The sequence below is a fragment of the Trachemys scripta genome, chromosome 23, assembly GCF_013100865.1.
Source record: "Trachemys scripta elegans isolate TJP31775 chromosome 23, CAS_Tse_1.0, whole genome shotgun sequence".
NCBI classification, from domain to species: Eukaryota; Metazoa; Chordata; order Testudines; family Emydidae; genus Trachemys; species Trachemys scripta.
In genome coordinates, this window is record NC_048320.1 from 12,486,872 (window position 1) to 12,501,700 (window position 14,829).

Consider the following 14,829-nt stretch of genomic DNA (forward strand, 5'->3'; position numbering starts at 1 on the left):
GCGGAGTGGCAGGGAACGAGGTGCAGCTGTTCTCACCGCTCTGGGATGGAACGTGATAGCGGGGATGGGACAGGGCAGCGCCAGGCTGGGGGGTGGCATCAGACCCCATGAAAGCACCAGCACTGGCAAGAGAAACAGGGCCACAGGCTGGGAGGGGGGGGGGTGCCTAGAAACAGACAGTCTCCCTGGGGTAAGGGGCCTGGAAACCCACAAGGGGCAGGAGAACCAACAAGGAGTGGGGTGGTGAGTGAGACCCAGGGGCCACCTCTGGGACCGTTCTCTTGTTCCTAGATCTAAAAGGCTGAGTACTGCTGAGTTTCTCTCCACTGAGCTGGGCCCTCCACATGGGGCATGAGGGGAGGGGGCAAGGAATGAGGAGGGAGCTGGGCTGGGGCAAGGGATCCTAGCAAATCCCCTGCCACGTCCATGCTATTTCTGAGGCTCCCAGGAAGCCCTGATTGCAGCTTCCAAAGGGTTAATGCCCTGTGCTGGCCAGTGGGTGTCTGATCCAATGGGGATAGGGTCCCTGGCCTGTCCCACATCCCCAGCACGAGCCGCCAACCCACAGGCTGAGGCCTGCTAACGAAGCTGTCAAAGGGCTCTGCTCCCACCCAGCGCCTCAGCTTTGGGGGTCCCGATGCTGGTGGGGAAACTGAGGCCCCGAGCTTGGCAGTGAACTCAGGGGAGGGAGGAGGCGAAGAGTCCACATGGGGATGGGAGGCGCCTGTCCTTTATGGGGGCAGGCCCCTGCGTTCTGGTGGACCCTGACACACGTCCCCCTGGGGATCAGTGCAGGGGAAACGGGACTGTGCAAGCTCTCGGCCCTGACTGATGAATGGCGCTTCCTAGTTACCGGAGAGCCCTGGCAGGGCCGTAAACGCGGGAGCAGGCGCCCAGAGAGAAGGTATCCCAGCTGCTGACATGGGGCACTGGGTCTGGCACTGCTCCCAGCCTTGCCCAGTCATACCAATACAGTGTGGGCACTGCGCTCAGGGGCCGGGTTTGTTCAGGAAATCGGGGCATCCAAGGAAGGGGGGTTAATCGTGAAGGGCAGTTTAGAGAGGCCCCCCCGCACTGTTCTCCTAACACTCCTCAATCCCGACCCTCAGCCGCCCCACTATGCCAATTCCTGCCCCCAGCTCTGCCAAGGCCCTGAATCCCGACCCAGTGTTCTGCGGAGCAGAGGCTGCTAATGACCCTGCATCACCAAACGGGTGACCCTCGGGGAAGGGGAGGACTAGCAAACTCATTTCCCTGGGGACTCCTGTGCTCTCTTGGGGCACCTCCCGTTTCAGTCCTGCTGCGGGGTTTATAGATTCATAGATTATAGGACTGGAAGGGACCTCGAGAGGTCATCGAGTCCAGTCCCCTGCCCGCATGGCAGGACCAAATACTGCCTAGACCATCTCTAATAGACATTTATCTAACCTACTCTTAAATATCTCCAGAGACGGAGATTCCACCACCTCCCTAGGCAATTTGTTCCAGTGTTTAACCACCCTGACAGTTAGGAACTTTTTCCTAATGTCCAATCTAGACCTCCCTTGCTGCAGTTTAAACCCATTGTTTCTGGTTCTATCCTTAGAGGCTAAGGTGAACAAGTTCTCTCCCTCCTCCTTATGACACCCTTTTATATACCTGAAAACTGCTATCATGTCCCCTCTCAGTCTTCTCTTTTCCAAACTAAACAAACCCAGTTCTTTCAGCCTTCCTTCATAGGTCATGTTCTCAAGACCTTTAATCATTCTTGTTGCTCTTCTTTGGACCCTTTCCAATTTCTCCACATCTTTTTTAAAATGCGGCGCCCAGAACTGGACACAATACTCCAGCTGAGGCCTAACCAGAGCAGAGTAGAGCGGAAGAATGACTTCTCGTGTCTTGCTCACAACACACCTGTTAATGCATCCCAGAATCATGTTTGCTTTTTTTGCAACAGCATCACACTGTTGACTCATATTTAGCTTGTGGTCCACTATAACCCCTAGATCCCTTTCTGCCGTACTCCTTCCTAGACAGTCTTTTCCCATTCTGTATGTGTGAAATTGATTTTTCCTTCCTAAGTGGAGCACTTTGCATTTGTCTTTGTTAAACTTCATCCTGTTTAACTCAGACCATTTCTCCAATTTGTCCAGATCATTTTGAATTATGACCCTGTCCTCCAAAGTAGTTGTTCCCAGACAGCTTCCAAGTCTCCGGGCCCCGGGGGCAGAGATGGCAGCCCTCAGCCACGCAGCTGCCTCTGCCAGAGCCTCCGAAACATCCGCGCTAATTAGTCAGCTCTCAACCCACCCAGCGAGTTCATCTACCTCCCCGGCTGTGTCTGGAATGGGGGGAGCAGCACCCCCGGCTGGCAGCTAAGTGGGGATCGAGGAACCGACGGGGCTCCCCTTTAATCACAGGCACTCAGTGCTCGGGATCTAAATTAAACTTGCTGCTTTCTCCGGAACCCCAATAACTGAACGACCCCAAGGGGCCAGGAGCTGAGGGCAGGGGGCTATTCTCAGGCCAACCAGAGGGGGCGCTGCAGAGCCCCACAGAGCATTCCCCCTTCCCCCCCCCCAAACCGTGCCAGCCTCCTCTCAGGGCAGTTCCAGGTGCCCTTCGCTCCCAGCTGGGTTTAAACACACCAGCAGTTTTCACTCAATCAAACATAGATGCATCCTCTAAGGAGCCCCCCCAGAGAGAGTCAATGGGGTGGGGGGACCTGCTGAGGGGGCCGGCCTGTGCTGCGCGAGGATGGCTGGATCTTTGCAAGCCTGGGCTAACATCAGTCAGGAGTGGAGATGATTTACCTGGATCCGGCTGAAGGGGGACCACGTCCCCGCAGCGACATGCAAACCCTCCCCCCTCCGATTTCCCCTTTTTGGCCCCCCAACTCTGGCCAGGCAGCCCTGGAGCGGGGCTAACCCAGACAGACGGGGTTCGAAGCCAAGGTAGCAGTGTACTCACCTCCTCTGAGTCGTCCAGCCAATACAGGTACATCCTGGCTGTGAGCGGGGGCACACAGAAGGGGGGGCAGCCCAGCTGGGAGGGGGGGCCCCAGTCAGAGGTGCGGAGGGTTTTGGGAGATGAGGCTCGCAGACAAGGAGGGGAAGTCACGACCCAGTTTTGCTGAGTATCAAGGGCTTCGGGAGTGGGAATCGGCGCCCCAGGGTGGGGTAGGTGGGTGGCCCTGGGGCTTCTCTCTCAGAGGTACCATTTGCCCTGCCCCAGGGCTGGGGGAGGCGAGCTCATGTGGAAGTGCTGCCCGGCTTCCCTGCCTCCGACCGGACCCGAGACACAGGCAGGCAGGAGTTGGAAGGAGCCAGGAGCTGATGACGTGGGGCCGGGACGCGATTGGCTCAGCCACCGAGCGAGTGTCATAGATGAGTGGAGCCGGCATGTGGCCCAGCTGGGGACGTGTGCGGGGGATCGCAGGCCCTTTAAGAATGAGGACGCTGTTCTGAAGCCCTGCAAAGTGAAACGGGGGGTGCTGGGAGGGAGCCCTGCCATGGGGGGAGGGGAACAACCCACCCAGCTGAGAGGGATTTCTGGGCGCACGGGGGTTTAGCGAGCAGCTACCGTGCTGGGATGTGCCACGGAGCAAAGGCACTGGATCGGGTGCCAGGGATGGCACCTAGCCCTGGCCGTGCCAACGGGAGCTGTGCTTGGGGTTGCGTAGTCGTGGAGCACACGGAGCCAAGACGAATGGGAATAGGGGATGGGGGGCGAGAGGGAACTGTCTGGATCCAGACTTCCCCAGCAGCCCTTATTTGCTTCTCCAGCCCCTCAACCCAGAGTATTCGAGCCCCTGCCGCATGATAATGAACTCCAAGAGGTGGGTCAGGATCCAGTGGGGGAAACTGAGGCACAGAGCGGCACCACAGGGCCAGATTTCCAAGTGCGTAGCCCTATGGAAAATCCCACCCCATCGTAGGGGCTGCGCCCTGAAAATTCAGGCCCAAGGTCCCACAGAGATTTAGCAGCGGAGCCGGAATTCGAACGCAGATCTCCTGAGGCCTAGACCACAACCCCGACCCATACCCTTCCTTTCCCGGCTCTCAGCCCTCCAAGAATTTTCCCCTCTCCCCACTAATTCCTTTGTAAACGTGTAGCCGGCAAACAGTCTGTTGCTGGTCTGCGACCAGAGGAACCTGCCCCCCCATGGCTGGGTACCTCAGAGATCACCAGAATTTCATGGGGGCCGGGAGGGGTCACTGATACATTGACACAGCACAAGATTCCCAATGTGCTTCCCAAGCTCTCGGTAAGCCGTGCCATCCCCCGCCATGCAGCCACCTCAGCAACCAACAGGCAACGGGGGAGTCTGAACCCCAGGGCATGGTCAGGACCTAGGTTTTACATCTCCAGACACAGTCCCTAGAACAGCAGAGCGCCTCCTAGTGCCGAGCTGGAATACTGGGGTCAGCACTGATTCCACGGGCAGGATGGCCCGTACTGAGCACCCTCTCCCGGAGCATGGCGCCCCCCTAGTGCCACCCTGGAGCATTGGGGTCAGCACTGACCCAGAAGGGAGAGCGCCCCCTCGCTTCTCACTCCCTGATGCCCAAGTTAACTATTGCGCAACCCATCCGGAGGAGGGACAATTCCAGCCTGCTCCCTACGACCAGGAATCCCCACCAGCTCCTCCCCATGCCATGGCGCGTCCTGCTCCTCCCCCACCCAGAGCCTCAGCCCCCAACCTCCCAGAAGTATTGGGGGGGGAGGGGAAAACACACCCACCAGATCCTTGGCTCCCTGTACGGGAGGAAGGAGAGGTTCTCTGTACTGAGATCATGGATGGACAGGAATGTGGAAGGGAGAGCAAAGGGGCATCTGGGGGGAGAGTGGGGCAGAGGGGTTATGGGGAATTCTGGCTGGGAAAGAAGAGGGGCTCGGGGGGGCATGGGCTGCAGTAGAAGCGAGGTTCTTGGGGGGGCTGGGAATGGAGCGAGGAGGAAGCAGGAGGTGGAAGAAGGCTGGGGGGATGGCAGAAGCCGGAGGGTGTACGGGGTGCAGGGGGGGAGTGGTTGTGGGGGGTGCAGGGTCTGACACAATGTTCCACCAGCTGGGGGAACCCCTGCCAGCCCAGCTGGTCTTGGAACCACTGTGGTTGGGGCTAGCTGGGTGTCCCCATACCCAGGGGATCCCAAGTATTTGGGTCGGGGCACAAGGGAAGGGATGAAGGGCAGCAAGCCTGCCAAAGAGTGTCAGGGTGGGGGAGCAGCCAGGGGGACCCCAGCCCCCCGGAGAGAGAGAGCTGCCAAGGGGTGGGGTGTGGGGACGCTCACCAAGACGGGCCGGTGCTCTTTGCTGGGCGTCTCCATGCTGGCTGGGCCTGGGCGCGAGTGGGCAGCGGGGGTGGCTCCGCTGGGCTGCCGGGGCTCAGGTTTCACCAACAGTGCAACATTCGCAACCTGCCAGGGTATATTTAGCCCAGTGCAAGGGGCGGGCGAGCGAGGGGGGCTGGCCTGAGCCAAGGGTCAGCCTCGGGGGTGGGCTTGGCGTGGGGTTTAGTCACCCTGAGCACACATTCTCTGCTCATGGGAGATCTCAGGGGATCAGGAGGGGACTGAAAACAGCCAGGCACCCCCACCTGTCTGCTGGTGCCCCTCAGCCCCCAGCTATTCCAGGCCCTCGCAGTTTTGCCAATGCCCCTCAATCCTGACCCACAGCCCTCCCCCTGCTACCCCAAAGCTAGCCTGCTGGAGGGTCAGGGGCCCGCTGCAAAGTCCCGCGGGCGCAGACGCTCACTGCAGGCGGGGCGGGAGTACACGCAGGGCACGTCTCTCGTGGGGGGAAGAGGAGGGCTGCCAAAGGGCCAAGGCCCCTCCCGATCCCTGCAGACCCCCATCTGAGGCCAAAGCACTGAGCAGGGCTCTGGGGTTGCTTTCTGACCCGGGCCAAATTCTGGGATGGGTTAAGGCTAAATGGGATCTGTAGCCCCCATATTTTGGGCCACCCTCCCCATCCCCAAAAAATTCAGCAGCCCCTTCCTCCCAGCTCAGCCCTTACCCCATCTCCCGCTCCCAGATCCTTGATCCCCTCAGCTGTGGGACCTGGGTGTCCTGGCTCCCCGACAATGGCCTGAACAGACCTCAGCCCCGAGGAAAAGCCGGGAGAGAGGAGAAGGGGGGTTTGCAGAGCACAGCTCTGTAACCCCTATTCACAGCCCATGCCAGCAGAGAGCAGCACAGCTCCAGGTGCGACTGCCCGGCAGACACACACACACACACACTTTGGGGGGAGAAGGGCTGGGAACCCCCTGATTAACACTCCTGTGGGGAGATCAGATACAAATGTCCCAGCCTCTAACACCCACATACCGCTAGACCCCGCAGTCCCTGCACCCAATTCCCAGCCTCCCCACGAAGTGCGAGCTTGCGGGGGACCCTGGTTCCACATTCTTTGGCGGCCCCATAAGGTACCATCCTCTCCTGCCCCCATCCAAACCTCAGCTGAGCCTTTCACCCCCTTGGAGCAAGGTGCTGACCCCATTCCAGCCTCCGTCCCATCACGCCCCATGCTTACTAGCCTCCAGAAGCTACCCTTTTCCTCCCTGCCAGGTCCAAGTCCCACCCCGTGACCCCGCAGCCAGCAGGGGGTTCTCCCTCCTCATTGGGTTGGGCTCGTTCCTAGATGCACATAAGGGTGCAGTGCTCCGTGGGATAGGCAGCTGAGAGCCCACCCTACTACCATGAATGAGCCCACACTGCCCTCTGCTGGGCAAGGCTAGGAAGGCCTCTCCCAAGGGACCTGCACCCCCAGGACCCCAAGATGCAGGAATCAGGCTGAGATTCATCCAATCAGATATCCCTTAGGCATGCAGCCCCTGGATTCGCCCTCATGGCCTCGCTGGCTGGGGCTATAACGTACCACCGGAGGCTGTTTCTCTGAGCTGGAGATCCTCCCGCCCCTTCCCACCTCTCTTCCAGATCTGAGCCGCCCCATGCAGCCACTCACCCCACCCTCCACTAGCCAGGGGTGAAGCCCTCCCAGCCTCACTGCGTGGGCTCATGAGTGGTAGCACCACAGAGAACGGGCCCTCTCAGTCCTGGGGCGTTTGAGAAGCGCCTCCACTGGGTTTTGGCTGGTTCTGACCCGGGATCCATTTCAGCCCCTGAATTCAGGGGCGATGGGTACTGGGTCAGTGTCTTTGGGTGGAAGGTTCCACTTTCGGCCCATCTCCAGGCGGAGAGCCCTCCCTCGGGCGGATGGAGGGTTGAGGGCCTTTCGGAAGCCTGTGAATGAGCCCAGGGCAAAGGGAAAATCCTGCTAGCCCAGGTGCATGTCCCCCAGGCCTGTGACCCCAGCAGCCTCATCATCGCCCCAGGGGTCAGCAGGGAAAATGGCCAGGCCCGGAGCTTTCCCTAGGGCACCTCTCCAGCCTTCTCCCACTCGCTCTGGAGGGTGGCAATACAAAGCAAGCTGGCCCTTTAAATCCTCTCTCTACATGGGGACCCCGCTCCAGGAACCTTCTCCACGGTAACTGCCACCTCCAGCATCTTCCCATGTCATCGCCATGGGAACCATTCACTCACCCTCCCCTCTACTGGGGGGGGCAGGTCATAGGACCCCTCTCTCCAGCTGTTTATCCCCTTCACACGGGGGGGTGCGCTGGAGGGGATTAAGCCATACCCACCCCAGCTCAGACTTCCAGGCCCCTCACCTCCAGCGTAGGGCTCAGTCCAGGGCAAGATCTAACATCCCCAAGCACTGGGGCCTTGTCCCGTCCCCTGGGGGTAATGGCCTCGCCCCCACCTGAGAGCGAGCCACATCCCAGCCCAGCTAGTGTCTTATCTCAGAGTCTCCCCCACTGGCTGGCTCCCTACAGGGCAGAACCGGGGAAGGGGGGCTTCCCAGGCGATCACCCCGTTAGCTCCAGGGACTGGAGCTTTGGATGCTGGGTCCTTGGGGACCTGCCCAGACGCAGCCGTTGGGTTCTAGACAGACAGGCGCCGTCTGGGCCAACCCACTCCACATGCCCCCCAGCGGCCTGGCCCCGGGATGCTGCCCCCCAAACCATCCATCTCGCAGGGACTCAGCTGTTTTATTATTTAATGTCTATTCCAGCCCCCCCGCAGCCCCCACGGGGGGTTGCTATGGAGACCACATTGCTTCCAGCTCCAAGGAGATGTTTCTGGGCAGTTTGATGGGGGCGGGGGGGGAAGGAACACAGAGCGATGGTGGCTGGAATGAAGGGGGAGTGACAGGAAAGGGAGTGGGGGAGCCAATGCTGCAGGATCTACCCAGCCCCACCCACGTTGCTGGATCAATAACCAGCTCCCCTCCCTGCCCTGAAGGGGGAGAAGCGCTGGCTTTGTGCCTCTTGGGGATGGGGAGAAAACCAGAGCTGGTCCAGTCCCGGCCTCTGCCTGCAGGGGGCGCTGTGGGGAGCAGGGCCGGAGTGCTGGCTGTTGGGGGGAGCACCCGGCGACTCCAGCCCTGGTCTTCCCAACAGGGGGCACTGCAGGGATCAGGGCAGGAGCAGAAAGAACGGGATGAGAGAAGCATCAGAGGAACCATAGCAGAGCTGTGCTGTATAGGAGAAAGGGGGTGCATTAACCCCTTCCCCGCCCCCCAGCCAAGCACGCCCTGCCACGCTGCTTTGAAGGAGCACCCGATGTGTGTGGGCAGCACCCCTGGAAGGGAAGGGGTTACGGCCATGCTGTGTTGCCATGGGCACAGATACAGTTCACATCAGCCTCAGGATGAAAAGAGACCCCAGGGCTCTGATCCGTGACCTTTCCCCTATTCCCGGGGGGGGGGGGGAGCTTTGACCTGGGGCTCCCCCCAGATGCCCAGGTTCCTCTCTCCTACAGGCCTAGAGTCAGAGTACCAAAGGGGAAGGGAACCGTGCAATTCTTGTGTCCCCAGCGGCATCACCCTCCAACGCTCACCCCTACCACTAATCAGCCACTGATTTCCCCCAGGCAGTCACCTCCCCCTGCCATGGCCCAATCACAATGCAAGTGGGAGCTCGCCCCACGCTGGGCCCCAGTCCTGAGCTCACCCCACCCCCTCTAGGCAGACTCAGTGCAAACCGGTCTTACCAAGATGCCATTTCTGCCCTTAAAGAGACGCAGCAGATTGAACCGAACTGTAGATTCGGGGGGAGGGTGGATTCTCTGCCAGCCTGCAGAGATAAGGGTGGCGCATACACCTCGTTCTCTCCCATGGGCACTTGACGTTAGTTCTTTCTTGTTCCTTTCCTCTCTCCGCAGCTGCTTTAGACTGAAAGGGGCCGGCCATGGCACTTGGCAGATGGAAACAGAACAGCACGAGAGCTGGGAACTCGGTGCTGTGGCTCTGGGCAGGGATCGAACCCAGAACCCGCAAGAGCCCGCTGCTTAAGCTAAAGGAGTAACTGAGAGCAAGGAGGCGACTGTTACAGCAACTGGGGCTAGCCACTAGGGGGCGACGGGACCACCTGCCCTACGCTGCTGTATTACATCTAGTTCCAACACTCCCAGATCCCGAATCAACAGTGCAAAGCAAGTTAAAACCCACAACTCACGGCGAGGGAACCTTGGGGCTCCGCCCCCGCTCCTGAACATGGGATGCTGAGGCATCCTTACCTGTCTGACGAAGCTGTTGGAAGTCGTGTCCGAGGAGGTGCTGCCATCAGAGCGTTTAAACCTGCTCTTCCGCTTGCTGTATTTCCCCTGGGGGAGGGAGGGAGGGAGGGACAGCCTGGTTAATGAGCATGCAGGAGCTTACAGAGGGGCGGGAGCAGACAACTGCAGGGCGTCCCAGAAACCTGTGGAACTCCCTGCTGCAGGACGCTGCGCAAGCTAATGGAGGAGTTACCCTGACATTTGCTTTGCCACGCCTTCAATCGGAGGATCTCAAAGTACTTTACAAGCAGAAATGAATTAAACTTCATTCCTCACCTGCCCTGGAGAAGCGAGCGAGTATCATTGCCCCATTGTACCGCTGGGGGGAAACCGAGGCACAAAAAGGGAAAATGCTTTACTCATGTCCATGCAGCAAGTCAATGGGAAAGCAGAGAGCAGAACCCAGGAGCCCCAGTCTTATTGAGCCTATAAATGGTTCTATGACCACACTAGACATCCGAATGGCTGAGAATAGCACGAGCCGCGAGAATACAGATGACAAGCCTAATGCTTCAGGGCGTTGGATCATCAGCTCCTGAGGCCAGGAAGGAACCTCTCCCCTCACGGTAGCATATCACACCATAAGGAGGCTGCCTTCCCCTGTGGCCGACGGCTGGGGACAGTGGGAACAGATGGATCCCAGGCTAAACATCCCGCTGGTCTGAGATGGTCTGTTCCACTGTGAAAATCCTCTGGATTGCAGACGCTTAGGACATGTCCCCCTCTACACACCCACCTGGGCCTGGCTTGGCTGTGGGATCCCCTTCCCTATGGGGCTGCTGAGGCCCCCCCAACAGAGCCAGTGACACCCACAGGTGTCCCTGGCACTCACACGGAGCACTGGGAGTGCAGGAGGCAGGGCCGGAGGGAGGGAGAAGCAGCACGGTCATCTGATGCGGGTGCCAATCAATAGACAGCGCCGGGGCTTTAATAGCCTCGCTGAGTTCCCAACCAATCTGGCTCCGCACAGCGTCACAGCCAGGCTCTAATCACCGGGGGGGAGCTAATTGCAACGCCGGCCACGTCAGCTCACCCCGATGGAAACAGGGAGGCGCATGCCAGTCGAGGGCAAACAGCACTGGATCGGGGTGGGCCTTTATTCCAGCCGCTGCCAGGGCCGCCCATATTGCTCTGGGGAGGAATCAAGAGTTGCGAGGGGGACCCCAGCCCCACAGACAGCAGGATGTTTATAGGGTAACCATAGATCACATGGCATATTCTAGGGGAGGAGTCGACAGCTAAATCCTCAGCTAGCAGAAGGGGAAATCAAGGTACAGAAGAGGGAAGTGGCTTGTCCGTCAGAGGCCCCTGTGGGGAGGACACCCTGGAAGCAGCTTTACTGACCCCGTGAGGCATCTGCCCACCTGTCCCCATGGGCGCTGCAGGGCTGGGGCCGAGCTCCGGACAGATGTACAGGGGGTAGGGAGCTGAGTTGTGTTCTTCAGTGAGATCCAGAGAGCTGCCCCCCGTCCCAATCTACCCCTCCTGTGCCCAGGTAATGGCGGGGCTCAGTCTGTGTGCAGAAGGGGGGTGTTTCACCCATCGCCCCCACTGGGCCTAGCAAAGGTGACGGATTCAGCATGGAGCAGCTCTTGGGCCATCCTCAGGGGCCTGGGATTGAATTAGCCCGGTTGGTCGTCATGGAGAGGGAGAGAGAGGATGTGGGGCTGATTGGATTTGCAGCCAGTCTGTGCCCCCTCAACTCCCTCCCGGCCCCACAACCAGGGAGGGGGCAGTGTGGGCTCCAGAGATCACCCTGCTGCTCCCCAGAGCCAGCCCATCTGTGCTGGGACGGGGTGGGATCCACGGGGCAAAGGCTGAGCCCAGGGAAGGGGTTCCAGTCCCAGGCTCATGGACCCTCCAGGGGAGGCCCCCAGCTGCCAAAGAGATGAAGGGGGTGGGGCTGTGATCCACACACACACCCCTACCCCGTTCAATGAGCTGTATACACCCACCCTCCACACACACACCCCTACCTCCATGCAACAAGCTGTACACACACACACACACACACACACACCACCTCTGTGAAATGAGAGTGGAGTATACCCGCCCCACCCACATGCACATCCCTACCTCTGTGCAGCAAGAGCTGTGTACATACACACCCCCTACCTTTGTGCAACAAGCTGTACACACACACACACACACACACACAGAGCCTCTGTGCAATGAGACCGGTGTATACTCCCCCCACACACACACCTCTACCTCCATGCAACAGGAGCTGTGTACACCCACCCATACCCCTATCTCTGTGCAACAAGAGCTGTGAACGTATACACCCCTACCTCCATATGAGAGCTGTGTATATACACACATACACCCCTACCTCTGTGCAACAGCTGTGTATGTACACACATACACCCCTACCTCTGTGCAATGAGAGCTGTGTACACCCCACACACACATACACCCCTACTTCCGTGCAACGAGCTGTACACACACACACACACACACAGATGTACACACACAACCTACTATACACACGCCCAGCCCCACCAATTGGAGCTTACTACAGACCCGATTTACTACACACACTCTAAACACCTCCCTAGTGGCACATGCACTCACCTCCACTCCTCCCCCTAGCGCGCAGGCTCCGATGCTCTCCTTCTTCACGCCCACGCAGGCCCCAGCAGCCATGCAAACGCACACACGCACGGAGCGAGCGAACACACCTGCTGCTACTGAGTCATCCCATGACCTAGCGGCTCCTCTTCCAACAGAGCCTGGCAAATGCTCCAAATACCCGGCTGGTGGCAAAGACTTAGACAGAAGGTGCTAGCAGCTGGGAGCTCCCCCACAGCCAGCACTCCTGCACCATCCTCTACAGCACCTCCTGCTGGCAGAGGCTGGGATTGGAGTAGCTAAGATTTCCACTCCACCCGCAGCCAGCGCTCCCTACAGAAGGTCAATTGCTGCTGGACCCCTCTGCTGCTGTCCTTGAGGGCCCAGGCCTGCTCCCCTCCACCCCGATGGAGGCAGGGTCATCACAGCCCTGGGGCGTCAGTCCTTTTCCAGCTGGTTCCTCCCGAAGCTCCCAGGGAGTGCAGGGCCTTTCTGCCCAGGGCGAGCGGTCGGGACATGTTGGGGCAGGTCTCGGAATGAGCCAGGCGCATCTCAGAGGGACAGCTGGGCCCAGTTGCTGCCCAGCCCACAGACACGTGGTCTCTGAGCAGGGCAGGAGTTGGTATTTTTAGGATTCTTCCCCACCCCCATCTTTCCAATCAGGGCCCATCCCCCCCGTCACATTCACTGCACCCTCCGTGGGTGGCTGGGATTCCCCATCCAGGGGGCTGGCGCAGGGCTTCATTTGTAATGACAGCGGTGCCGGGGTGCAAGCAATTTTGTTACATTCATTTACTGGCGCTGCAAGCCCAGAGGGGCCGGGGCTACAAACTGCCAAGCACTGGGTTGGTGGCTCTCCAGGTGGGGAAGGGTTAATCATGGCCATTTACAGAGCCAGATCCTAAGCTGTTTGGAGGCTGGTTCGGTGTTTCCCAGCCCTGTGTTGAGGGCCTGGCACTGCCAGGGTGTCTGGGTACAACCAGGCGCCCCTCCCCACTTGCCGCTCCAAATCGCCTGGTGCCGGGGGCACAGGCTGCAACAGCAAAGGGGCTGTGTGTGGATGACACCCAGCAAAGCGAATGGGAGGATGCGCTGAGCTGGGTCAGACCCGTGGGTCCATCCTGCCACTGCTATCCTTCCCTCCTCCCCGCCCCGCCCTGCTCACTAGCCCTGGCCAACAGGTCCAACCTGCCACTGGGATCCCCACCTGAGAACATCAGAGCAATGACCCATCTGTGCTGGCATCCCTGCCTCCTCCTGGCTCACGGCCTGTTTCCTGCAGAGGCAAAGTCCCCTGGTACCAACTGGCAAGAGAATGGGGAGGTAAAGGGGTGTGGTGACTCCCAAGAGGGTTTCCCAAATTATCCCGTATGTTCCAAAGTTTCCCGGAGTGACACCTGCCCCTCGCTAGCTACCGTTCATGGCAGCAGCCCTTGGCACCCTACGCAGCGGGACCAATCCAGCCCCACAAACCCCTCAGGATGATTCCCCACATTTTCCAGATGGGGAGACTAAGGTGACACAGCAAGCGAGCGGCAGAGCAGGGACTAGAACCCAGGTGCTTTATGCCCCGTCCCCTGCCTGCGCTAACTAGGAGACCGCACTCTGCCAGCTCCGGGGGAGGCACCCCTAACCCCCCCCCCACCCTGCTCTCCTCTCGGCTGGCTTCGGCACCCGTTACAAAGTTTGGGGTTCGCCTCCCTTGTGATCTCTGGGCACCCATCCCCAGTCCTGCAGGATGTAGGGGGGACCCCGCTTTGCCGGGCTGGGGGAGGACCAGCCCGGTGGGTGCCAATAGGGCTTTTGTGCGAAGGCTGAAACACGAGGGCAGCCGGGAAGGGCTGATCCCAAGGGAGGGCTGGGCTGGGCTGGGCTGGGCAGAAAGCAGCAACCAGGCTGAGATTCCTCCCCCCGGGGGCGAACCTTCCTCCAATCCCCCCCCAGCAACACTCAATCCTGGGGGGGGGAGCCTGGGAAAAGCAGAGGCCAGTGAGTCTTTGGCCGGCTCCACCCGTGCGCCGGTTCCGATCGGATCCATTCCCACCCACCCCCGCTATTTCTGGCTACAAAGCCCCCCACCCCGCTGCGGGAGACGCCCCCCCGGCGGCGGGGAGCAGATCCCGGGGGGGGGGGGAAGAGGGGGTGTTATCCCACCTGGAGGCCGGGGTTGTCGAACACGTCCATCTGGATCTCCTGGGTCGAGCTGCGGGGTGTCCGGGCCATGCCGCCCTCCCGAACCATCGAGCTCCCGGCGTCTCGGCCTGGCTCGCACCGGACTCGTGTCCCAAGCCAGCCCCGGCGGAGGAGGAGCCCGGGGCGGGGGCGCGTGTGGGGGCGGCAGCCGGCCGGCCCCTCCCGGCGGCCACACAATGCGCAGGCGGGGCGGGCGGAGAAGCGGGGGGGGCGGCGAGGTGCGGGGGCTCGCCCCGGGGGAGGGGTCCGAGCGCCCCCCACCCCCGCAGAGGGGCTGAGCGATGGCGTGGGGGTGGGCTGCAGAAAGGAGGCGGCGGCGCCCTCCGCGGGTGTCCAGGCGTCTGGAAGGAGAGACACCCCCCACCCCATCCAACCAGTCCCTATACAGCCAGAAGTCCCCCCCTTCCCATCTCCCCCCCCCCCACATCTGAGGGGCCTGTCTGCCCAGCAGTGCCGGGGGGAGGGGCAG

General features: G+C 60.3%; 1 protein-coding gene across 5 annotated transcripts in view; it reads right to left on the bottom strand.

Moving 5' to 3' along the window:
- The window catches only part of CACNB1 (calcium voltage-gated channel auxiliary subunit beta 1), a 29,062-nt gene extending 14,593 nt beyond the window's left edge, over positions 1–14,469 (bottom strand). For 3 of the 5 annotated variants that reach the window (XM_034756003.1, XM_034756002.1, XM_034756006.1), the window contains exons 1-2: positions 14,322–14,469; positions 9,558–9,644 (exon numbers count right to left, since the gene is read on the bottom strand). In XM_034756003.1, the coding sequence (XP_034611894.1) occupies positions 9,558–9,644; positions 14,322–14,408 (174 nt within the window). In that variant the 5' untranslated portion in view covers positions 14,409–14,469. Of the gene's footprint in view, positions 1–2,949; positions 3,010–9,557; positions 9,645–14,321 lie in introns of those variants that run through there. The other 2 variants (XM_034756005.1, XM_034756004.1) reach the window with 1 other exon arrangement.
- Positions 14,470–14,829: the final 360 nt, after the last annotated feature.